Genomic DNA, 27,610 nt, shown 5'->3' on the forward strand with positions numbered 1-27,610 from the left:
GCGGAAAGGAATCCTGCAATCAGGAGTGGCTGCCTCCCCGACAGGTATAAGAGCAGCAGAAGTGTCTGTACTTGTCACTGAGGAGAGAGCAGAGCAATGTGACTGTACACCGGCCGAGAAACCACTGTGAGTACAACCGCTTCATCCTTCACACATCCCAGTGACCGCAATGTGGAGCCTGTGGGAGCTGGGAAAGCCCTCAGGAAGGTCTGTGACTAAAAACTGAGCAGCATTATGTATGAGGCAGAAGTGAAGACTGCTTTTAATTGTTATTATTAGTACTAATATTAGTATGACAACGTCATCCCACTGTCAATAATGTTATTGGTATAATATTTTTCAATGAGAAAACGAGACATGTCACCTTGCTGAACAAGATTACTAAGGAGTTCATGTGACAAATGAAAGATCTACATATAAAAAACATATATGGCACAATTTGGAGCACCTAGCTCATTTTTCCTTATGCTTTCTGATGGTTATCATACATTTAGAAAATATTTTGCATTATTTGCACTCCTTTTTTATATAGTTTAGCACTCGTCTCCTTTACAGTGTAAAAAATACAGAGTAAAATTGTCAAATTTCAGAATAAATGTAATATCTGCTATTGATCCCACATTTGCTACAGTGGTGAACCACATTGGCAGTGCATGGGTGTTAGGAAGCCCACCACATTGAAATAGGTTTTTGCACTCTCCTACTTTTTTGCCATATACAGAAGAGTGAACGTTCTGCAGGGATAATTGGATTTTCTTGGAGAGTAGCTGCAGTATATACATTGCTCTATATCCGAGGTTCATTGTATTGGCAGCTTTCACTAACATAATTAATACTATCTAAATACACAGTGTTGGAGATTAGCGCTCCTAATAGTGTAGGGTGAGGTTTGTGATCGATTGACAGGTTGTGAACTGTTGTCACTGTTTGGGGTCAGAGTACGTGACCCACCTTGCTTCATCACTAAGCAAACTACAGATAAACTGCAAAAGACAGAAGCCTATGGAAGGCTTCCTGACGCACACATAGTATTTCATTCGCTCTTCCTACAAAGAAATATAAATGATGATTTAATTGCAGTGAATTATAAAGGTAATATAAGTGGGTACTTGCAAAATTCATTTACATCTTTATTTAGTGGCTTGCTTCCCAATAACATTGGTGGCATTTTGAATAGATATGTGATAAATGCTATTTGTGGGGGCCTGGCTTCAGATATAATAATGGCGTTAAAGGAGTTGACCCCCAAACTGTATAGATGATAACACACACTTAATCACTCTATGTGACTGCAGACTTGTGAGTCCTCATGTGATGCTGACTGCACACCGTGAGGAGCGACTGCAGACATGTAGCCTAAGGCCGGACAACCCCTTGAAGCTGAACAGGATTCACTAATATGCAGCAACCATGCTTTGATTTACAGAGGGAGTCCGGTACATGAGACTCCTCTGTATAAAGGCCATATGTTCTAAAAGGACATATAGTCATGGATTGTTTTCAGGTCGTAAACTCCTTAAAGGGAACCTGTCACCTGAATTTGGCGGGACCGGTTTTCGGTCATATGGGCGGAGTTTTTGGGTGTTTGATTCACCCTTTCCTTACCCGCTGGCTGCATGCTGGCTGCAATATTGGATTGAAGTTCATTCTATGTCCTCCGTAGTACACTCCTGTGCATGGCAAGATTGTTCTACACGTGTACTACGGAGGACATAGAATGAACTTCAATCCAATATTGCGGCCAGCATGCAGCCAGCGGGTAAGGAAAGGGTGATTCAAACACCCGAAAACTCCGCCCATGTGAACGAAAACCGGTCCCGCCAAATTCAGGTGACAGGTTCCCTTTAAAGAGGCTCCAATTGCATTTCCTATAAGTTAAATAATTGATAAATTCCCAAAAGAGTAGATGTTAAAGTGAAGCTATGCAATTGCTGATAATGACACCAGTTCCAGGCAGTCTATGGCAGGCATGGTTATGTCGTGCTTGGCTGACAGCTATTGTCTGCTAAAGAAACATGTTCATTCAGCACCCTTAATTGTACATGAAAATTCCAATAGGGACTAGGGATACATTTATAGAGGCTGACTGGTGGGCAAAATGCCATTGAGTGGTAAACATTTACTGATCGGTGGTCGTTTAATGCCTGTTTTCACAGGCAGACAAAAGTAAACAATGCGCATAAGCTGCCATCGTTCATGGCAGTGCCAGACCAGTTTACATCAGAGGATGCACCGCCGAAAACGATGATCGTTTATTCTGCTCATCAGGTGATTGCTGCCTGTTCACACGGCAAGATATTTGTGAAAAGAGCATTTTTAACATCCGTTCACGATTATTTTGCAGTGCCCCTTAAGGGTGCATTTCCATTTGGCATACACAGGGTTAAATGACTGTCTACCAGCAACGGTTGCCAGGCGGTAGTCGTTTAATAGCCTATTTATGCTGGCCAATCATGCCTCAGATGTTCCCTGAGTAATCTGTATCATATCGTTCAGTGCACAGCATAGGGTGCCATTGCTCTCGGCAGCTCAAGTCCTGTTTACAGAGAAGGATGTGCTGCTTACAATAGTGATCTTTTGCAGGATGTGCAAACCTATAGCTCATTTTACCTGTCGACTTAGCATTTTGCTTGTTTGTTCATTGACCAGCAGCCTCTTTAGACTGCACAGTTATCGTGAAATGAGCATTCCTGGTAACATTGCACTTGTGCAACGTAACTGTGGCGCCGAGAAGCTGATTATCGGGAGCGCTCCAGGTATCCGGATTCCCGATGCAGCTAATCGGTAAGCGCTATAGCTAGTTATCCGAAGTTATTCGCTCATCCCTAATCCTTATGCTTCTGAGATTGGCGCATGTCTAGAAGTATCGTCTCAGACATCCATTTTTCAAGTATGTGTTTTTCAGATAGAATACACACCCATTATAATTTGTAGGGCTACTCGCACGTTTACATCCCCCCCACCAAAAAAAAACCCCATAGAGATGTCATGTCTTTTTTTTTTCATTGATTGGTAGACGAAGCTTGAGAAACCTCCATCATTTTTCAAAACCGACATGTGAATGAAGCCAAAACGGCAAAAACAAGACGAGTCAACATTGACATCTCTGCCATGTTTTTGGGAGCCTACATCTACATTGTGTATTGCCTTATCCTGACTTGAAAACCTTCTAAATGTTTTCAATAGAAAAACTTTGGTTTCCACTTCATAAAATGTACTAAAAAGCTAAAACTTCCTATTGGGCTACTTTCTTTCCAATGGAAAAAATCTTTATTGGAGGCAGTGGGATTTTTTCTACATGAAGTCTTCTAGCTGTGTGCAGAATAAGGAACAAGGAAATGAAAAATCTATCAGTGTATGAGGTAGTCAGACCTGGAATGACAGGCTGACATGGCAATGCTACAATGAAGCGACTATAAATATACAGCCCAATACAACAATGCATCAAGGACAAACACGGCATAAGCACCTAGTGTGATGGGCGTCACACAGCTTTTATATGTGCAGCAGCCGGTTACATTCTCCATAATACTTCAGCCGTACTTTACTAACCCTAATATATATATATATATATATATATATATATATATACAGAATGTCTTAGTATTGAGCTTTATTGTCATCGGAGACACTGACGTTGGACAGAGGTAGCATAACATTCCTGGGCTGTTTGACATCTGAGCCATATGATACAAGTGAGTGAATGTATCTTTAAATCACCGGATCCAGCTATGTCATTACCACCCACTGTACACGCCCGACTGACTGTACTCTAGCTTCCTGTTACATAAAACACAGAGTCGAAATGTCACAGGCCGGCCTGCACTGCAAGTCTCAGACCTTAAGCTTTACCAACTCTTCTATGTTACTTGCCTGTTGTGAATCTTCTGGTAAGCTATAGAGATTCTTCTCTCTATACATTTACTACTTCTACTAACTCATATTGAGCTTAAAGTGTTATAATAATTCAACTTTTAACAAGTAAAGTACTCTCTCCTTACCCTTCAGTTTAACCCCATACTCATTGTGTATCTGTTTATGTATCTGTAGATAGTATGTTCTGCCTACATACAGTATATGCCATTTCCCACTCTGTTTGGTATTCTTTACTATTGCTACTTTGCCCTATTTAGAGACTTTTATACAAATACTACTATATCCTTTCCGCTGTCTTAGACAACGTCACATAGCCAAGTCGATTTATGTCATTTCAGCTTGCCAGAGGTGGATGTCAGCAAAATGTATTCATTCATTACATTTCATCGTTAAAACATTCAAAGGTTAATGGCCAGAAACGAGACCTGTATTTTTTGTGAAATACCCATTCCTTTCGTGTTCAGATTGGTGACATGGTCTCATTTACAGGAAGATTGCTCAACCCCATCAGATCTTGCCTAACGTTCTACTTCTTCATACTTTTCTCATAACTAAATTATTGAGTATAATAAACAGGATAAAAAGCAGAAGTCTAACCACATTTTTACAAATTTGAAAGCAAAAATGTAGAATAACGTTTCATTTCCATTACCTACAACATTCATGAGGTCACCTTTTTTAAATACCTTTAATATAAGCAGTTAGTATAAAAAGGTTTTTTTTGCTTATATATAATTTAAGCATATAAAAACATATTGTTATGGACCCCCAGATTGAAGATCTTTAGAGTGAATGGTGCCTGAACGCTTTCATTGAGGGAATTCTGATTGTCATAGCTATTAGAAGACCAGTAGTGCCATTTTCTAACATGTTTACCTGGCATATTAAAAGTTAATAAAAGCAGGATCCCATTTAGGTTTGAGAATAAGCAATAATATTCTCATCTGGATGTTTATGGAATAAGGTTTTAGCTTTTTTTTATGATCAAGCTTTGCAAATGGATACTTATATCAGCATTACTTTCCTGAAATATTAACTAGCTACATGTTTGCATTAATAATGATGCCATTTATCAGTGGCTTTAGTGGAAAGTTATTAAGCTATCTAAGACGAGAAAGGCAGGTTTAAAATGTGCAGTTAATAGATGTTAACCTTAGTTAATGATTTATGTTCTGCTTACAGGTAAAACTGGAGGTCATCACAGCATTCTAGACTGAGAACTCCAAAAATGGATAGCCTTCCTTTTGATTTCAATCCTTGTTTGGATTTTCCGAGCTGGACTGAACCCAACAACCTAGAGGAAAATGACGATTTGAAGGATGATAGTGCAGTAAAGTTTGAAGACTCTTATGATTCAGGATTTCGGAGTATAAACAATATGCCACCCAGAGGAAATTCTCTCAAAGGCACAAGAAGTGACTGGTTATCAGAAAAGTCTTTTTTACCAGATGTTGCTGACCCATCCGAGATGCGGATGAAAGTAGACTTCTTCCGGAAGCTAGGCTATTCCTCTGGAGAAATCCATACCACCCTGCAGAATCTTGGTGGGAATGCAGATATAAATACTGTTCTAGGAGAGTTAGTAAAACATGGAGGTAACCCAGAAAAAGAGGTTGTATCAGAAGAGCCAAGTGATGCTGTTCTAGTCCCACGACGAGGCTCAGGCGCATCGCCAACCACATCTTCGACAGAGGAAAATGATAGTAACAACCTACGGCCAATTGTTATTGATGGAAGCAACGTGGCAATGAGGTTTGTTTTTCCCTTTTTTGCCCACAGCATTGTGTATCCAAACTTTATTGTGAATAGCATTGAAGTTTGTTCTAATCATGTCTCTCTTCAGAAATAATGGCTTATTGAAGTATTGAAAAGGTATTGCAATTTTCTGAGGTTTAGCTTCTCATCAATTTCAAGATCGCTGCATGCTGTCAAGAAATAAAATATTAATTATTCATATATAAGAGGCTAAACACCTGTCTTCCTCATCTCCATCACATAAAGTTTACTGATTGGTAAACACTTCATCTTATCTCATGCTCCATTATCTTACAGGTAAACTCATATTGGCCAAAGACACAAGCAATTACAATTCTTTACTCTGAAGAAATCTGTGCAGACATGTATTACTTTAGCAATCGTTTAATTGACGCTATACAATATTTGATTTCCCATACACCTTTACTTTGAACACACCAGCAACTTGCCTAGGCAATAAAAACTATACTCTAATAGTTAATGCTACATAAGAAGGAGGTTGTCAAAATAGGGCAACATCTTCAAATGTATGAATCTTCTCTTTTAACAAAATGCACTCTTCCGTCTAGTGATGAGCGAGTGTGCTCGCAACTCGAGATTTCCAAGCATGCTTGGGTGGTCTCCGAGTATCTTAGGTGTGCTCATAGATTATGCTTGTGTCCTGCAGCTACATGATTTGTGGCTGCTTGACAGCCTGAACACATGCAGGGATTGCCTGTTTGCTAGGGAATCCCCACATGTATTCAGGCTGACTAGCAGCCGTAAGTCATGCAGCTGCAGTGACGCAAACATAATCTACGAGCAAACCCAAGATACTCGGAGAACACCCGAGCATGCTCGGAAATCTCAAGTAACGAGCACACTCGCTCATCCCTACTTCCATCCATGATTTTTAGCCTCAGAATGTAAACTTTTCCATTCACTGGCAGCAAGCTCTTAGTTATTCTCAACATTATCTAAGCATTATACAGTTGTGCTCAAAAGTTTACATGCCATAACCTGGGCAGAAATTTAGCTTTCTTGGCCTTTTTTCAGAGAATACATATGAATGATAACGCCAAAATAATTTCTCCACTCATGGTTAGTGGTTGGGTGAAGCTATCTATTGTCAAACTACTGTGTTTTCTCTTTTTAAATCATAATGACAGCCCAAAACATCCATATGACCCTGATTGAAAGTTTACATACCCCATTTCTTAATACCTTGTATTGCCCCCTCTAACATAAATGACAGCTTGACGTCTTTTGTGGTAGTTGTGTATGAGGTTCTTTATTTTCTCAGGTGGTAAAGCTGCCCACTCTTCTTGGCAAAAAGCCTCCAGTTCCTGTAAATTTCTGGACTGTTTAGCATGAACTGTGCACTTGAGATCTCCCCTGAGTGGCTCAATAATATTGAGATCAGGAAACTGAGATGGCCACTCCAGAACCTTCACTTTGTTCTGCTCTAGCCAATGACAGGTTGACTTGACCTTGTGCTTTGGATCCTTGTCATGTTGGAACTTTGTCAAGTGCGTACCATGCGCAGCTTTTGGGATGATGAGTGCAAATTTGCCTCCAGTATTTGCTGATAGCATGCTTCATTCATCTTTCCTTCAACTTTGACGAAGTTTCTTGTGCCTTTGTAGCTCACACATCCCCAAAATATCAGCGATCCATCTCCATGCTTTACAGTAGGAATGGTGTTCCTTTCATCATAGGCCTTGTTGACCTCTCTCCAAATGTAATGTTTATGTTTGTGGCCAAAAAGTTAACTTTTGGTCTCATCATTACTCCAAATTACCTTGTTCCAGAAGTTTTGAGGCTTGTCTCTGTGCTGTTTTGCACATTGTAGGTGAGATACTTTGTGGCATTTGCACAGTAATGACTTTCTTCTGGCGACTAGACCATGCAGCCCATTTTTCTTCAAGTGCCTCCTTATTGTGTATCCTGAAACAGCCACACCGCTAGTTTTTAGAAAGTTCAGTATTTCAGCTAAAGTTATTTGTGGGTTTTTCTTTACATCCCATACAATTTTCCTGTCAGCTGTGGCAGAAATTTTTGCTGGTCTACCTGACCGTGGTTTTGTTTTTGCAGAGCCCCTGATTTTCCATTGGTTAATCACAGTTTGAACGCTGCTGACTGGCATTATCAAATCCTTGGATATCTTTTTGTATCCCTTTCCTGTTTTATACAGTTCAACTACCTTTTCCAGTAGATCTGGTGAAAATTCTTTTGCTTTCCCCATGACTCACAATCCGGAAACGTCAGTAGCTGGATGAAAGATGCAAGAGTCTGTCTGGATCCCAGAAGCTCACTCAGCTTTTATGCACACACACTGATTACAAGCAAACAGGTCACAGTTGAGGATGTTACCTTTAGTAGCCATTCAACCCATTTGTGTCAACTTCTGTGCATGTTATCAGGCCAAAATCACCAGGGTATGTGAACTTTTGATCAGGATCATTTGGCTATTTTGGGTTGTCATTATGATCTAAAAAGACAAAACACAGTAGGTTGACAATAACTGGCTTCACCCAACCATTAACCATGAGGGGAGAAAAAGTTTTGGTGTTATCATTCATATTCTCTGAAAAAAGGACAAAAAAGCAAAAATCCTGCCGAGGTATATAAACTTTTGAACACAAATGTATGTACCGTAATTCTAAAAGTTGAGTGATATTGCGACTTACCACATACTTACCACATGCCTCCATTGTCTTATGCCATTTTAGTGCTAATATTGAGGTGTTAGACAAACAAACCAGTGTTTCTGTGCTGCAAAGTATCCACATATATATCAATATTTTGCCCATGGTTCAGTACATTGTTCTTGACAATATGAGGGAAGAAGAACAGGTATGTCTTCCCCAGGGATACTGGATCACACGCCGCTTTTATTTTCCATTTTTAGGAACAGACAAATTGAATTCATATAAAAAATGAATCCATTACATACCTGATATAAACAGAAGCTGAGGGGCCGAATACATGAATATGGGGTATGTTTGTGTTCGATTATGTAGACAGAGGGGAGGAACTGCACACCTAAATGCACTTGGAGATGCTTCAGATAGAATTTATTGACAGTGTTTCATATCCGTTGGTTACACCGCAGTAAGCAAAATTTTACATAACGTTTCGAGTCATAAGACCTTTCATCAGGTGTATAGGCTTTGCTTACTATTTAAGTCAAAGGGTTTCAGTGAGCAGGGTAGACTTCCCCCAAACAAGGGCAAGCAGGATCCAACTCTATTAAGGCTTTCGGTGTGTCACACCTACTTGAAGCATCTCCACGGGCCTTTCGGTGTGAAATTCCTTCACTCTGTCTACTGTTGGTCCTCAGGAGCTAAGTGGTTGGCTCCAGAGGAACTAGTACGCATCGGAAGCTAACTCTAATTTTTTGGGCGTGCCACCTACTCATTTCATTACTACGTGTTCCATTATGTGTCAGTTTTTTGAATGGAAGAAATAGCGCAGGATGCAGGACTTTCTCTTCTGTTCTAAAAGTTGACATATAAATGCACCCAGAAGGATCCAAACATAATAATCAAAGGAAGCCCATTTTGGATATTAAATCCATTTGTCTGTTCCTATAAACGGCAGACGAACAGAATGTCCTAATGGAAGTGTGAACATAGCCATAGTGTGTGCTCATCAACATGTGAAGTTTCCCAAAATAATGCTGCATACAAGATATTGAAGTGAACTAATAGGTACAGCAGAACTGTCCAGCAATTATAAGTGCCTGACCATCACGTTACTGACAAATATGGCAATGAATTTTACATTTCACACAGTTGTGTAACCTGAACAGAAGCCAAATCAGTGGCCAATAGTCATCTGAGCATGTCAACCTTACCGCGCTAAATCCAGGCTGCAAGACAACGTCATGTACAGGCTTAACACGCCTTCTTCTGGCAGGTGTACAAAATATTGTGTATTGTTTCGCCATGGATATTATTATTCTCCTTTATTACAGTAACACTCCTGTGAAACAAATCCTTTATGTAATGACCCTGAATAACACTAACATAGGGAACGAAAATGTGCTTTACATTGCCAAGCCGTTCTCCACACATTCCAGTCAACTGAGATGGGTAAATTGCTTTAGCATTTCCGCTTGGCTCTAATAACTGAAATGTAGCTTATTTCAGTAATAAACTTTATGCTAAAAACCTTTAGAAATCCACATATCTGTGTACTTAGAGCATACGAACAGACAGCCCCTATGTCTTCTTCTTGGAGTATATTTTCTTACAACTCTGCATTGTACTCCTCCTCTATTATTCATCTTAGAAAATTAATAGATAAATTGACAAATGGGTGTTATCAGTTAAGGGTGTGTCCGTACATATTCTGACACCGTCCAATCAGTGCTGACAGTGCAAGAACACACCTTTAAAACTAGGTGAATGGTAACACCCAGATGTCCATTGATAAATGCCGAAACAACACGGAACAAGAAGTCACCAGATAGTATATGAGCACGGGAATAATTAAAATAAGCCTTTATTTATGAAAACGGCAATAATTACATAAAAATTATTTTAAAATTGTACAAAAATGCGCAAGAGCAGGATTACATATAAAAATAATACCCAGCATAAGCCCCCTGATAATCCTGTGGATTTACCAAAATCAGTCTGGAAAAATCCGCACCACTTTCCGCAACGTATGCACATGGTCATCCCAGGAGTGCTTGGCAGATCAGGTATGGGAGGAACAGCCAGGAAAGCTGCCAGACAAAAGATAGTCTGAACCAACCTTTAGCTGACAGGCATCAGAGGTGTATGGTGGCTTTAGGCCCTGAGACTCCCGAGAGTTCATATGAGCAATGTACTGATGGGATATGGTCATAGAGATTGTTTACTTCTCTACGCCAATTAATGAGGGCAGTTAACGTTCTGTAAAGCAAACATCATTTATCTGCTCTTTGTGGCTGGGTGTCAATTCTATGCAAAGTGTCACTGCTTAAAATGCTCTGGTTTTGCTGTTTGAAAGCAGGACTCTGCTGATTCATTTCCTCACAGAGGGTTTTGTTAGCTTTTCAACCTTATTTCAGAAGACCGTAAGTGTAGAACTTGCAAACCCATTGACCCACATTTAGAATGACACACAACTTTTCTATCTTTCTATCTATCTATCTATCTATCTATCTATCTATCTATCTATCTATCTATCTATTTATGCAACTATCTATCCATCTATCTATCTATCTATCTATCTATCTATCTATCTATCCCATATCTATCTATCTATCTATCTATCTATCTATCTATCTATCTATCCCATATCTATCTATCTATCTATCTATCTATCTATCTATCTATCTATCCCATATCTATCTATCTATCTATCTATCTATCTATCCCATATCTATCTATCTATCTATCTATCTATCTATCTATCTATCTATCTATCTATCCATTAATCATATTTTGTGATTCCTTCCATTCTACTGTCCACATGCTGTTTGTTTCCTGAAACTTTCCCCACACCCCAGTTTAATTACTATTTACAAGTAATGATGAGATAATTCTGGATTTAATCCTTTACTATAGATCATAGGTTACAGATATGGAAAGCATTTTTCCATTCCCATCATTGATTGTTAATTTCTTTTCTGGAACAACATGCAGGATGAGGAAAGTCAAATAGATATTGTGCATGGATACAAGGATATTGTTTATTGTGTCCAGTCAGAGAAACGTGTTTGACGACACTGCGGAACAAAGTACAAGGTTTAATCTAGTAGTGTCAGGTAGACACAGGGAATTTCCACTTTGCTGCTTCCTGTATGGTTAATCTGCTACATTGTTCCTTACTGATTCACATGCCCGGAGACCTGCCTGCCCCGACAGCTCACTACTAGTCTTATGCAAATGCGCTTTATGTAAATAATCTTGTTCTTTCCTCCTCCTGGGAATTTTTTTTCTGCTTTTGCAATTTTGAAGCCTCTTATCTTAGACATTAACACCTTTTAGCCTTGGGTAAATACTACACATATTTCAAGGTTTCACCAGGAAGTATGCCTAATTTTCAAAAGGGCTTATAAAAACTTGTTTCCTCCTCAGTATATTGTTGCATTCATTGCTTAGGATGAGGTTAATACTAACTAAAGGCAATTTCCCTTGATGCAAAAACAGTAGAGGAACCTGTACCGTTCATCAGTTATCAACATCATCATATCCCGAGTTCTGCTCATAAACACGCATGTTTCTGTTTTTAAGAGGCGATAAGAGATCAAATAAAAAAAGACCTGCTTTTTTAAGCCAGAAACCGCTCCACTCTTGTCCACTGGTGATGCCCGGTATTGCAGCTTTGCCAGTTGACTTGAATTGAGTTTATTTTATTTCCTACACTAATGCATGCATTATGAGACTATTGTAGCACCCTACTGTCGCTGTCCTTATGCTATAATTCCGGAGTGGACTTGTGTTTGCGGCCAGGTAATAATCCACCTAGCAATTTTCTGCTGTTGTTTAATTTTATAAGTTGTTGTCTATTAATTATGTTATTTCTGTCTAACTTGGCTTGATTTGCAAGTCTTTTTTTTACTTAAAGGTAGGGACAGACCTATTAGTTGCAGGGCCAGGCAGGAGAAGTTGGAGAGATGTCACCTAGAGGACATGGCTGTCCATGATGCGTTCTTTCTCAAAATTGTGTTTCAGTGTAAAATATTTTACAATGAGGGTCACTATTTCATGTTACCCATGGACTTGGCAGTATAAAACAGATTCCCTTTAAATTGGATGGACCACAATATAATCTCTAAAATGAGTGAGAACCATTTTTAACATTGAATAGCAGGGTAAGAAGATAGTGTTTTATTTTAGTATTTTTTTTAATGTGTTTTGGTTTCTATCATAGAGCATATTCCAATTTTGTTCTTAACAGTCGTAAAAGTTCATTTACTTTATTTCATAATAATAGTTTAAGGGAGTACACAACATGGACTTCATCAGTTCATCGTACTGAACTCCATTAAATTGGGGAAAATATATAAGTACGATCAACTTTCATCCCCAGCAAAGGAGTGAAAGTGTTGGTGACACCAGTATCACCGATGTCCACCAGACGCTCCTGAGCAGGAGTGCACAATCTTCTCTGATTCTAAGGCCATGTAGACCTAGTGAACAATACCCAATGAACACATTAAAGATTAAAGTGGTATTTTTCCATCTAATTAACATATGAAATATTGAAACTATGTCATGATTGACTGGTAGGTGCAGGCCTATTGGGCTCCCAATTTTTCTCAAATGAACACTTCATAGAGGAGGAAGCCATGCACGTCCATATCTACATCATCAAGTGGTGGTAACAATTGTTATAGTGTACAGTGATGAGGCTTACATGGGTTACTTATACCCCATTCTCCTGATGAAGAGAAATGGTTACACTGAGCACTAATTCCAATTTTTTTTATGTTTAGGTAGATGGATTAGCATGACTTTAATCCATCAGTCAGTTTAGTAGTTTCTAGTTGCAGGACAGTAGGCTCAGAAATGTCTTGCCTTCCATGATCCCTGCTTTTTATTAGCTGGGCTGGCACAAACTCATATGTGTGTCACACCACAATAATGATGCCTGGCTAATAAAAATCCATTCAGGGTTTAAGATAAGAGATTTGCAAGCCTCCCATCCAGCTGCCAGGACTAGTGGACGATGGACCAGGGTCCTGTGAATCTATCCGCCCTGCTTTAATGATACATTACGGTTTCTGAGATGTTTACTACTCTTCCTCTTATCATGGAAAATACAGCAGCTACACAATTCTATATCTAAATGAATGGGGCTATACAGAATGGCATTATGGCCACATGTGGCCCCCAGGCAGAAGATTGTATATCTTTGCTCTAAAGTACAAGGTGTGACCCTGTTAGATCTCACCTATACCCTTGCCTTGCTGAAAAGATTTGAGTCTAAAATTAATGCAATAGGAAACCCATATTTTTACTAGTTTCTCTGTGATGAAGAATGTGATGGTCCCCATCTCTGGAATGTACAAAACACCATACACTCTGCAGTTGTGAGGCATGGTAAAACCAGTAAATTGTTACTCCTAAGGAATTGCTTACGTAGATAGACTGGCAGCCCAATTTTACCGCTGATCGGTGAGCCTTTACCTATCGGTAGTTGTTTAATAGCCTACACAGGCATACCAAAGTAAACCATGCACACTGATCTGTAATGGATTGCTCGATGTGCATAGTCTGCCATGTTTCTTGTCAGTGCAAGTTCTGTTTACACATAGAAAGATGCACCGCAGGGAACGATGATCGGTTGATCGGCAGTCTGTTTACACTGCTAGATAATCGTGAAGGGAGCATTTTAAGAACAGTTGCTCACTATTATCATTCAGCGTTAATCAGCTTCACTTCAGATTTCTGTGCTCAGAATACCATAGGTCAGTGCAACATTGTTAAAAGGAATTTTTCACCAGATTTTTGCTAACCAATCTTAGAGCAGCATGATGTAAGGGCAGAGACCCCAATTTCAGCAATGATTCACTTACTAGTCTGTCATTTTGATACAATCATTGTTTTATCAGCTGCAGATCTACCAGTTCTCTAATGCTGTATAACCCATCCCATGCCACTGATCTATAGCTTTTTGTATTTTTTTTTGCAATTTCTCTGAGAATTGCATAGTCCAGCCTGGGTGTGTATTTAGTGAGATGTCAAATCCTGGAAAGATTGTCAACTGTATTGATATTTTACGCTCATGAATAATCATTCTCACTGTGGAATGATGGACTGCAAGTTTGCAAATAGCCTTAAAATACTTTCCATGTTGATGGACAGCAACAATTGCCTAAGATCACCGTGGATTTGTTTCCTCTTTGGTATTTTGTTAACATGCACGTGAAGGCTCCAGACTTAAACTTCTGTTTTTATAGAGGTGGTGACTCTTGATGTTGAACAATTAATCAAAGGCATTTGATTAGGAGGGCTTTACTGCTACTTACCCTCTTAATTCCTACAGAAGCAGTTAGGGGGTGTTTAATTTTTCACAATCTGCTTCTGCATTTTGTCTAGGTTTTGTTAAAAAAATAATATCGTGGTGTAATTTGACATATCTTGTTCATCTGAGGTTGTATTTACCAAATCTTAAGACCTTCTAAGGACCAGATGAAATGTTGTCACTATTAGATTTCAGAAATGATGTGCTTAATTTATCTCATGGCCTCATCTAGAATAAGTAGAGGGCAGTTTCATTATCCATGTAGTCATCCATTGGAATTTGCCACTTGTATCTACCATTTCTAACCCTGTATACGTGAAGATGTTATTGCTTGGTTTCTTAAATTAGCTTTTAGACTGCTCTAACTGGTTTCTTAAATTTACCCTGCTTTACGTGATATATTATTTCACGGATGATAGGTTTAAAGATTTAAATACATATATGTACCAAACTCAACCAATGCAGAATACAATTTTCCACATGCTTTTTCGGATAACTAATATTCTTTCTTGATCCATTTCATGCTGTGTACAGCATTCCCAAGTGCACTTGTCAACATGGTTGACGACAGATTCATTATGGAATAAAGTTAATAGTTAAAACAGAAAACTCGGTGATTGTGAAAACTTAACTAGCTCAACGAGGAAATAGTCCACCAAAAATACATTGAAATTACATGTTGAAGGTCGATTGCAATATGAGAAGAGGGTTATTTTAATTCATGTTGATTTCCTGTTCAGTGACCTTTGATGAAACAGTTGGTTGTAGTTCTCAGCAACAGTGGTCGGTAAATTACAATCTGTCTAATTGTGTCTATAAAAATATATAACACATAGATAAACAATAAGACATGCACATTTTAATGAATAATACATAGATCAAAACATGTGTAACCTGGATCAATGTGCATTGGCTTTACCAATACTGGGTTTCCATATTATTTTCAGCATCTCACCCCATACAACATTTGTGCCCAATTTGTTCTTTATAGTTCATGATAGATCTTTAGAATTAGCCTTCAGAATACCACTTTTTGTCTGTTGCTGATGATTATTGTTTCTCCTTTCTTTAGTCATGGAAACAAGGATGTTTTCTCCTGCCGGGGGATATTAATTGCTGTCAATTTTTTCCTGGAAAGAGGCCATACAGATGTTACAGTTTTTGTACCAACGTTCAGAAAGGAGCAGCCTAGGGTTGACATGCCCATTACTGGTAAGCATAAATAAGTGACACCTAGTTGACTGCATGGAACAAGGGGAATTTATCTTTACTTTCCTTGAACTGGTGTGGTCTTAATTATCCAGGAATGTAAGGCTGGATTCACACTTCTATATGACACATCCGTTTTTTTCTCTTACAGCGCACAGATCCATAAAATTGTATTAATGCATATACACATCTGTTTTAAAAACAGATCTGTGAGACTCAAGGTGTTTCCCATTTCCAATTATTTTTCAGAGGAACTCATTAAAGTCTATGTTGATCCTTATAAGATGGATGAAGCACAATACATACTTGGTACTTCCAGAGTTCCATCTGTGTTTCATTTGTTTTCCACTGATGTATTGATAAGAGTCTGTGAATAAGTTGGAGCTCAGAAATTCTGCCTCCTTCAGTTTATGAGAACATATGAGAAAAAAATTGATGCAAAATGGATGAAAAGTAGTGTTCCTCACGGATGTAAAAATTTACACGGATGTGTGAATGTAGCCTAAGGACAACCCTATTGCTGTAAAATTCCTAGTGCTTTGCTAACAAATCACACAAACAGGGAATCAAACAAACCGCTGCATGACCAGCTCTACCCTCGCCTACTGTACTCTCACCCATCCCTTGTAGATTGTGAGCCTTCATGGGCAGGGTCCTCTCTCCTCCTGTACCAGTTATGACTTGTATTGTTTAAGATTATTGTACTTGTTTTTATTATGTATACCCCTCCTCACATGTAAAGCGCCATGGAATAAATGGCGCTATAACAATAAATAATAATAATAATAATAATTTATTTAGATTGGTTTCATACACCAGTCTTAATGTGAAAAGCAATAGCGTGCAATGCACCAAATTGCTTGATTAGCACGCTTCTCTTAACAAAAAAACGTTTAGCTTCACTTGCACGAAAAATTGAAAATCATGACTATTACGGTAGCACTTCTGGCATAAATGAAGGTAAATCTGACAGTCTGTGGAAGCCTCAACCTACTATAAAATACTAGTCCTCTTTGAAAAGCGTTGAGAGGAGTGAAAAGTAACAAATGAAAGAATAAACAGTACATTGTGACTTTTTAAAACTATAAAAATTGTGTTAATTCTTTAAAAAATTACCCTGCAGTGTTTTTAGTCAATATAATTCTGTTCATGTAAATTATACTCTTGCTGTACTTGTAATAAATCTACTGTTTACAATGTATTTGTACATCATTAATTACCTTTATGATGAAGCAATAATCCACAACTAAAAAAAGAAATGCTAACTCTAAATAATATCATTGTATTCTTCAGATCAATACATTTTAACGGATTTAGAGAAGAAAAAGATCTTGGTTTTCACTCCTTCTCGACGAGTTGGTGGGAAACGGCTGGTGTGCTACGATGACAGATTTATCGTCAAGTTGGCCTACAAAAGTGATGGGGTCATTGTCTCAAATGATACCTATAGAGATCTCCAGAGTGAAAAGCCAGAATGGAAGAAGTTCATAGAAGAGCGTCTTCTTATGTACTCTTTTGTGAATGATCTGTAAGTCACGTCTTTGGATTTTTTTCAACTTACCACTGCTTTACAAGGCTGCTTTATGGATTGTTAGATGGTTAACCTTGATATGAGTTCTTTATATATAATAAAAAATTGCAATGTTTCCATTGTAAAACCAACTTTGATTGAATACTAAACAATAGCTGAGATTTGGCACATCTTCTCAACTATCAAAACCTTTGAGTTATCCATTACAAAGTGCTTTGATTTCACATAATATACACTTTAGGTGATAAAGGCGATCTGTCACATTTCGGACAGATGTCTTTTTTTAGAAATTACTTGCTCTCCATAAAAAAACAATAACAAGCATATTTTCTTAGAAGTAAGGATTATGTAATTTCTTGGCTCTGTTCCTTGAAATTTTAAGAATAAATTGACCACTGTGCGTTAACATTCTTCTTATCAAAGAGGTGTGTCTTCACACATTCTGATACTAATTGGACAGTGACAAATGGTGTTAGCTCCCAACCTCCCAACTGGTAACACCTAGTTAATTTCTTCGAGGAATAACAGATGTACCGCATAATGTAGCGTTATATGATGAGATGCTTCAGAATTTGTATATTATGGGAAATACTACTGATAGCTAAACAGACATGGCAGAAGGATTGGTAGCTTCTTTTAATACATATAATTCTTTCTTTTAGTTGCAAGTTGTTGGAATCGTTAAGCCTTCTTTAAAATGTTTTGCCTTCTAACTTATATGAGACATATTTTTTAATTAGATTTATGCCACCAGACGATCCCATGGGCCGAAAAGGACCAAACTTGGATGACTTTCTAAGAAAACGGCCATTAGGACCAGAAAGCAAAAAAGTGCAATGTCCTTATGGTAAGTATGAATTCTCTTTTTTTTCTTCCTACCAGCAAATATCATAACTTAAACAAATCAGTGATAACTTAGTGTTAAACCCACATTTAGAATGACACACAACTTTTCTATCTATCTATCTATCTATCTATCTATCTATCTATCTATCTATCTATCTATCTATCTATCTATCTATCCCATATCTATCTATCTATCCCATATCTATCTATCTATCTATCTATCTATCTATCTATCTATCTATCTATCTATCTATCTATCTATCTATCTATCCCATATCTATCTATCCTCTATCTATTATCTATCTATCTATCTATCTATCTATCTATCTATCTATCTATCTATCTATCTATCTATCTATCTATCTATCTATCTATCTACATGGATCCACTGTTTTCCAGAGAGCACTTATTCTTTCACACTCCTATACCTTTCTATAATGCATACTTTTAAAACCTTTCTTTATATCTTCGATTTGGAGAGCCAAAACTATCAAGGCATTCAAAACATTATAGGAACAAAAAGTTTTTTTATGGTAATTCTGAACTAAGGATTCACTGAGTGTCAAATTAACAGAACGTTTCAGTTTGCATGTTGTGTAAAGCTTTATATATGACTAGTAGAATACCCACGACTTCCCTCACGAAAAATATGTTAAATTGTTGGATATAGTAGCTAATGTAAATTTCAGAGTCACCTGAAGGAGCTCACATCTCAGTAATGAAAATCGCATCACAGGCAGACTTGTCTAGTTGCCCATAGCAATCAATCAGAACTCAGCTTTCACTTTGCCCCAGCAGCTCCAGTGATGAAAGCTCCCTGTATAATAAGCAATAATGACAATCTTACTATGAGGCAGGGGCAGACACAGAGAGTTTGGGGCCCCTGTGCAGGAAATGTGTCTGGGCCCCCCTCCTTTTAAGGCAACAAATATATATATATTGTAAAAAAGAAAAAAAAGAGCATGAACCGCACATCCCAAAATCATACGTTGATCTAAAGCCGCTAGGCAAAAATTAATATAACTGAATATGAGGTTTTCAGTTTAACATTCTGATCAGACTGTATGAAGCCCACTGCCCCTTCACAGCAAACCTCGTAGTGGGTCCTATCGCCCTAACGGAGTGGAGCCGTGCGGCGCCCACCGCCACAGCGGCCATGCACCAGCAGGGCGGATGGCCTGTTGCCCCACAGCACCCATGCTGCAAGACTGAGTCCCCAAGACTCCAGACCGCGCCGCCCCACCAGCACAAAGCCACAGCAACAATGGCCGCCACACAGCACCAACACCAAAATGAAAGGAGCACTTAAACTCACCTTCCTCCAGCTCTTCAGTGAGAGGCAAAATGGGCTAGACCCCTTACTTTGCAGTCTCCTGCTAATTAAAATCACCTGAGCCAAATGGGAGGAGTGCTGGTCCAAGAAGAAGACTAGAACATGCTTTGCAAAAATGAAAAAAAAGAGCATGAACCGCACATCCCAAAATCATACGTTGATCTAAAGCCGCTAGGCAAAAATTAATATAACTGAATATGAGGTTTTCAGTTTAACATTCTGATCAGACTGTATGAAGCCCACTGCCCCTTCACGGCAAACCTCGTAGTGGGTCCTATCGCCCTAACGGAGCGGAGCCATGCGGCGCCAACCGCCACAGCGGCCATGCACCAGCAGGGCGGATGGCAAAGCATGTTCTAGTCTTCTTCTTGGACCAGCACTCCTCCCATTTGGCTCAGGTGATTTTAATTAGCAGGAGACTGCAAAGTAAGGGGTCTAGCCCATTTTGGCTCTCACTGAAGAGCTGGAGGAAGGTGAGTTTAAGTGCTCCTTTCATTTTGGTGTTGGTGCTGTGTGGCGGCCATTGTTGCTGTGGCTTTGTGCTGGTGGGGCGGCGCGGTCTGGAGTCTTGGGGACTCAGTCTTGCAGCATGGGTGCTGTGGGGCAACAGGCCGTCCGCCCTGCTGGTGCATGGCCGCTGTGGCAGAGGGGGGTTCCCGGCTCCGCTCCGTTAGGGCGATAGGACCAACTACGAGGTTTGCCGTGAAGGGGCAGTGGGCTTCATACAGTCTGATCAGAATGTTAAACTGAAAACCTCATATTCAGTTATATTAATTTTTGCCTAGCGGCTTTAGATCAACGTATGATTTTGGGATGTGCGGTTCATGCTCTTTTTTTTTCTTTTTTGCAAATATATATATATATATATATATACATCCACACACACATGCATGTATATATTACATAGTCTCCTTTATTATGTATATTGCCGTCCCTTACATATTGGATTTTACAGAGCCCTGCCTGTTTTTTATTACATACCGTTCTGTCTTGTTAGCTGTATAATGAATGATGGCTGATGGAACATGGGAAAGCTTCTTTTCTAAAGGAGGAACTGATGCATTGGTCGTCTGGTCACCGACTCCTCCATCAGTAGTCATTTTACATCTAACAAGAGAGGGGACTATGTAATAAAAGAGGGTGCTGTGAATAACAAAAATAACAAGAATACACTATGGAAGAGACAGGCCTGTACATAACAGCAGAGGAAGCTATATAATAAGGGACGACACCATATATAACTAGAGAGGATGGCATGTAATACGGGACGGTGTTATACATAAGAGGAAACTATGTAACTAAGGATGGTGTTATACATAATAAGTGAGTACACTATACGCTAAGGGACTGTGCTATACATAAGTGAGTACACTATATGCTAAGGGACTGTGCTACACATAATAAATGATTACACTTTATACTATGGGACTGTGTTAGACATAATAATCGATAATAACGTCTTCCTCCACCTCCCCATGTTCCTAAATCCATTATAAATTCCTCTTCCTCCCATCCCAATCCCCCACACATCTCATTGTCCTCCTCCTCCCGCATTCCATTATTGCCCTCTCCCCCACCCCCATGATTGCCCTCTTCACCACTTCCATCATTGCTTTCTCCCCACCATCTCCTTTTTGTCCATTCCACCACCTTCATCATTTCCTCCTCCCCCACCACCCCCATTGTTGCCCTTTCCACCAGCCCATCATTGCTTTCTCCCCATCACCCCAATCATTGCCCTCTCTGTCAACCCAATCATTGCCTTCTGCCCCACCACCCCCATCATTGCCCATTACACCGCCTCCATCATTTCCCCCTCTCCACCAGCCCCATTATTGCCCATTCACCACCTCCATCATTTCCTCCTCCCGACCACCCCATTATTGCCCATTCACCACCTCCATCAATTCCTCCTCCCCCGCCACCCACCCCCATTATTGCCCTTTCCACCACCTCCATTATTGCTTTCTCCTCCATCACCCCCATTATTGCCCTCTCTGTCAACCCAAACATTGCCTTCTGCCCAATCACCCCCATTATTGCCCTGTCTGTCACCCCATCATTGCCCTCTCTTCCACCTACACACACAGACACACACAGCACCATTCACCTCTCTGCATACACATGCACACACACACAGACACACACAGCATCATTCGCCTCTCTGCAAACACACACAGACACACACAGCAGCATTCACCTCTCTGCAAACATACACACACCTCACCTCACCTCTGCGCATGGTATCCTGAAGCCACACCATCGCCGGTAGCTTCCTGTCTCGCACAGCTGCGGTGCTGAATGATGATTTCATTCAGCCGCTGCTGTGTGAGAAAGGAAGCACGGGCAGGAAGCAGGATGGATCCATTCCCTGCAGCTCCACTCTGCTACCATATTCTCTTGCAGGCAGCGGAGCTGCAAGGATTGCTCCCTGCCCGCCCCACATGAGGGCAATCTGGCCAGGGGCCCCAAAAGCCTCAGGGCCAGATGAACTGGCCAGATTGCCCTCATTAATAGCTGCCCAGACGGCCCCCCTGGAGCCCCCAGGCCCCGTTGCAGCTGCACCGGTTGAACTGGCGGTATATCCGCCCAGGCTACTTTTCGCCTGACCAATATTGCTGTTCAGTAATGTTCGTCCCTGTGCATAGGGTGCATCCATTTGAGTGTGTTTGCATGCGTGTGTGGTCCATGCGTGTGTGTGTGTGTTTATGTGTGTGTGGTGTGCAGGTGGTATTTATGGGGTGGTGTTCTAGTATTTGTGGGGTGGTGTTTGTGTTGTGTGTGTCTAGAGTTGTCTGGTGTTTGTGTGGTGTGTTGTGGCATTTGTGGGAGTTGTGCTTGTGGGTTGGTGTATGTGTACTGCCTGTGTGATGTTTGTATGGTGTTTGAGAAATGTTTGTGTGTTGTGTATGGTGGTGCGGCCCCTTTAGCAGTGACTCTTTTGGCACCGTTGCTATAATCCGTCTCTGTCAGTCACAACTGTTGTTTTCCCCTCAGCACTTTTATTTTCACCTTCACAGTTCTCCAGTATATGTATAGGGCCTAACTTTGAGCCCCCAATCTCATGACGGGGGTTGCTAGTGAGATTTAACAAGCACAGTATTCTCCTCCTGTGGGTGGAGAGGGGGTGTGCCAAATTTCACCCAAATCGGGTGAGAACTGTGGATTTGTATAGAGCGGGCTACAACAGATTTCACATTTCTCCATTATATGTAAAGGGCTTAACTTCGAGGGCCCCAATTTAATGACGGGGGGATGCCAGCAAGAAGTAACGTGCGCAGTATTCTGCTTTTGTGGGTGGAGAGGTGGCGTGACAAATTTAACCCAAATCGAGCGAGAACTCTGGATTTGTATAGAGTGAGCTACTACAGATTTTGAGTTTTATATATAGTATATAGATAATGGTATGTTTGAATCTATTTATTAACTCAATTTTCCACTTTTATTGCAGGCAAAAAATGCACCTATGGAATGAAATGTAAGTTTTATCACCCAGAGAGAATAAATCAAACTCAACGTTCTGTTGCTGATGAATTGCGTGAAAATGCAAGGCAGTCCCCTCCAAAGAATAATGGCTATTCAGAAGATAAAAAGATAAGAAAAGCGTCGGTTCCTGAGATTTCCACAATTGACCCTATCTCCATTTCTATGCAGAAACTGCCATCAGAGAGAACTGGATCTTCACAGAAACTTAGGACATCAGATAAAATTAAATTAAATCATTGGAATGGAGGTTCTGAATGGTATTCTCAAGGTGTTTACCCCAAAGATTCCCATGCTCAAAGATCTTACGACTCTGGAGTGGACTTTAACAGTTCATGTGACCATTCACTTGAGCAAGGAAATTATTGTAATAGCAATCAACGGATCCCATGCTATCATCCTAGAAATGGTTTGGATAGTGATCCACGTCAACACTATATGTCTCAGAAATTGGTTCCACGTGATGCTCATGCAACATCTTATTACCAATACAGCCCATCTTCTTCATGGTCATCCCAAAATGCATCACACCAAATTTATGGAGAAATGGTCAAAAAGTCTCCAGAAGCCCCCAGCAGTTTACCGACAAAATGTGCAGCCCTTCCTACCCACTCGCTCGAGTTTTGGTCAGAACCGGGACCCAATCTTCCTTCCTTAAGCAGACCTCAGTCTAGCTATCCGTTATATAGCTCTGTTTCACCTTTTAGCCATGATTTTCAACAGTGGCAAAACTCTGATCGCTACACAAGAGAGAGACTGAGCGTGCGCAACAGACTTTGTGCCATTTTTCAGTACTCATTAGTAGATTCAGTGATGCAAATGTTTCCACATTTGTTGGATCCACAAAGCTTAGCAGTGGAAATAGTGAATTACAGATCTCAAAACGGGTTGTAACAGTAACTAGATCTTGGAAAAGAAGTCTCACGATTAATGTGCAGTCACAACGTTTGATATAAGTACTTGAAACAACCAACTTATGCACCGCTTCCATCCAACAAACTACACATTATTGTCCTTGGTTTACATTCTGATGAAATTCCACTTTTTTAGTGATGAATAGTGTTGAGCATTCCGATACCGCAAGTATCGAGTATCGGCCGATATTTGCGGTATCGGAATTCCGATACCGAGTTACGATATTTTTGCGATATCGGGAATCGGTATCGGGATCCATATTCATGTGTAAAATAAAGAATAAAAATAAAAAATATTGATATACTCACCCTCGGACGCACCCTGGTTGAAACTGCTGTAACCGGCAGTCTCCCCTCCTAAGAATGAGCGAGTGAAGGACCTGCGATGACGTCGCGGCTTGTGATTGGTCGTGTGAGTGGTCACATGAGCGGTCACGCGACCAATCACAAGCCGCGACGTCATCGAAGGTCCTTCACCCTGCATTTTTAGGAACAGAGGCTGCCGGTTACACCGCTTATAGCCAGGGGCCGTCGGAGGGGTGAGTATATCGATATTTTTTATTTTTATTCTTTATTTTTTACATGAATATGGATCCCAGGGCCTGAAGGAGAGTTTCCTCTCCTTCAGACCCTGGGAACCATCAGGATACCTTCCGATATTTGTGCCCCATTGACTTGTATTGGTATCGGATATCGGTATCGGCGATATCTGATATTTTTCGGATATCGGCCGATACAATCCGATACCGATACTTTCAAATATCGGAAGGTATCGCTCAACACTGGTGATGAAGCTAACACATTATTCTCATTTTTGAGAAACAAGTGAGTAACAAATTGTAAAGAAAAGTCACCAAAGTAATTCCTGGCTAGAAGATATGTTCATAATACTGTGAATTGATCATTACAGAGGTACATTATGTGTAATGTTAGACCATTGTTTTTATAGAACGTAGCCTCATTTGAGTAGTTCATTTTCCATAGTTTTTATATTCTTTTATATTTTTTTTAGCTGAAATGAAACATTGTATGTTTCAGAAGAAAATTAACTGAGGTATGATATCATCAGTTCTTGCCTAAGGGATCACACAATGTCTAGAGCAGGGCCTAAGGGGGAGTGCATGAGACATGGATTCGAGCAGCGCCTGCACTACCTCACTGCTCAGTGTATCAGTTATGCTGGAGCGTTTCAGTAACTATAAATCTATTATTTGACTATATGTTTGCCTTGCACAGAAGTGTCAGTGCTTTAAGCTTTTCAAGATCTCCCTGGATTCTGATTTTTGTGTGAAGTGATTGACCAAGGCAGAGAAAGAAGGCTAATATTAGAGAATATTTTACAATTAGGGACAATTTTGTTTTATTTTTATATGGTATTTAGGGTTTGGATTTGATTTGCCTTTCTATGGAATCCTTTACTTATGGATTCAGTACATTTATCATTCATAGTTTATCTGCACAAAGCAAGCTAATACGTCATCACAATGTAAGTACATGTTACTGTATACACATATGGCAAACATGGCGCCAAACTTGTGATGGGGAAACAGCCAAAACAATTGCGATAGAGCAGTTGACATGTTGATACATATTGTATCAGAACCTGAGTGCAAAAACCAGTGGTTGGTGTATTATTATCCTGTAAAGGGATTAATGCTTATATTATCAAGGAAAGCTTCTGATTTGCTCACATACCGTTAGGCCAAGACCACATCTTGTGAAGTAGACCTATTTATGTTCTACATGGCTAAATGAGTCTACTGGAAATTATTTGGTTGAGTCATCATTTTTCATAACTGTCTCAAAGAAAATTCGTTTTGGTGCCTGTAGCAACAAATCACAGCCCTCCTTTCGTTTTGTAAATTGATCTGGAAAAATCAAAGCTGCTCTGTGATGGGTAACAATACCAGCTTTTTTTCAGACAAGGTGTGTTCTTACCTTACATAATATGTGACTGTGTTGCCCTTTACACTTGATAATATATATAACCTTTTGAAATGACACTATGTGCTATTTCACAACCCCGGAATGCAAATCTTTTATTATCTGATTATCAACATTACGTAAGCTGTAATGTTTCAAAATTGTAAGCAAAATGCTTTCTTAATTATTTTCTTGTACTATAACATAAAAATATAATATAGGGTGAAATCACTTGGATGAGTTTCATTCTGTGTCAGATTGTGTACAGCTGATTGTGTGAATAAAAATTTTGATTTTCACTAAATGTTGTTCTGCTTATTTCATAAGGTGTACAGAAAAAAACATATACTCACTGGGCGAGATTTGCTAAGCTAAATGAGCCAGAAATCTGGTATAATTTGCTTTAAATCTGTCTTTCGAGACTTGCACCATATTTCTGAAGTGGTTTTTATCAGACAAGGGGACATGACCTTACTGAAAACAGGAGCGGATTATTAGAAAAGGGACCGATTGTGCGACACCATACGCCATAAAATGTGCCAGAGTTATGGATCAAATTTCTGGTACAATTTAGGCCAATTAAAAAGTGTTTGAAACTTAGACTAAACAGTTTTAAATATGCCAAATTTAAGAAACAAAAATCATAAATCACTATCATTAGTGTTTCATCTGTGATTTTCATGTTTGCATAAATAAATAAATTACAAAGCTTCTCCTATTCTTTGTAATGTTAGCTAAGGACAGCACACTGATGTCATCCATGTTCTGTCTCTGATTTTCACGGACCTGTAGACTTAAATAGCTGCTTTTCATCTGTGATGCCAGTAAAAAACAGACATTTATCTGGTATTTTGCATGGACACACAGTCTCCAAAAAAAATGGACAACTGACCTATAGACTATAATGGATATATGTTCTATCCGTGAAAACCAGGGATACAACACTGGAAGAACTGACTGTTCCAGGGATCATTCCACAAGGCAAAGATCAAAGTTTACCACCTGATAAACTAGCTTAACACAAGAAGTACGCCTGCATCTAAGCAAATTAAACATTGACAAATCCACTGGCCAAGATGGCATTCATCCACATGTAAGAGGAAGCGATGATGCCTCTTAAAATTCCATGCATGATGTGAAATTACTGAGGAAAGACTGCCTTCTGCTGGCAGGACGAAGCCAGGTGAAACCAATTTGTACCAGAAGAATTGCAGAGGGAGCGAGTTCTATAAATTACAGAGAAAATTGGTGCCAAGGAGAGGAATGATGCAGATGTGGACCAGAGCCTACACTGAAGCCAGTGGGAAAGGTCGCAGCGGAAAGCGTGCGCCAACAGGGTGCCGGTCACTGCCAAACAAGACAGACAAGATCCAGAGACCCGACTACATTAGTCAAGACTCAAAAATTTTACCTGCGCTCGTCAAGACCCAGAGTTCAGACTGCGCTGTTCAAGACCAGAGCATTTGACCCAAGTCAAGTCCCAAATCATGTCCATCAAGAGTTTTCTCCAGGCCTAGGAGACGCCCGCCGATAGGTAAACACCAAAGATCTGTGTAGAGACGTCAACCAGAGGAGGATGCAAGAGGAACAACACAAGGGAGCAGAGCCATCACTTCCAGCCATAGCATACGGTACAGTGGTCTGCCTGACTTAGGACAACAGGTGGAGTGGGGGCCGGTTGGGACAGAGAAGGCTCAGCACTTTCTGATAGACTTTGTTAGAAGCACTTGCAGCCCTGCGGGAAAACTCGAAACCCCCTGCTAGGGCCGTTGCTGCAGAAAGAACTATATTTTG

General features: G+C 39.9%; 1 protein-coding gene across 3 annotated transcripts; it reads left to right on the top strand.

Annotated features, from left to right (window-relative positions):
• ZC3H12A (zinc finger CCCH-type containing 12A) lies at positions 1 to 26,120 on the top strand. Of its 3 annotated transcripts, none has more exons than XM_069756891.1 (6): positions 1 to 126; positions 5,059 to 5,628; positions 15,650 to 15,789; positions 17,080 to 17,314; positions 18,058 to 18,164; positions 22,948 to 26,120. In XM_069756891.1, the coding sequence occupies exons 2-6, from the start codon at positions 5,105 to 5,107 to the stop codon at positions 23,871 to 23,873; spliced, it is 1,932 nt and encodes a 643-aa protein (XP_069612992.1). In that variant the 5' UTR covers positions 1 to 126; positions 5,059 to 5,104; the 3' UTR covers positions 23,874 to 26,120. The 3 variants fall into 3 exon arrangements, with proteins under 3 accessions (XP_069612992.1, XP_069612994.1, XP_069612993.1); XM_069756893.1 differs by having other exon boundaries at positions 87 to 207; XM_069756892.1 differs by lacking the exon at positions 1 to 126 and adding an exon at positions 3,787 to 3,890.
• Positions 26,121 to 27,610: the final 1,490 nt, after the last annotated feature.

Source organism: Ranitomeya imitator, chromosome 3 (assembly GCF_032444005.1).
Source record: "Ranitomeya imitator isolate aRanImi1 chromosome 3, aRanImi1.pri, whole genome shotgun sequence".
Lineage (NCBI taxonomy): Eukaryota > Metazoa > Chordata > Amphibia > Anura > Dendrobatidae > Ranitomeya > Ranitomeya imitator.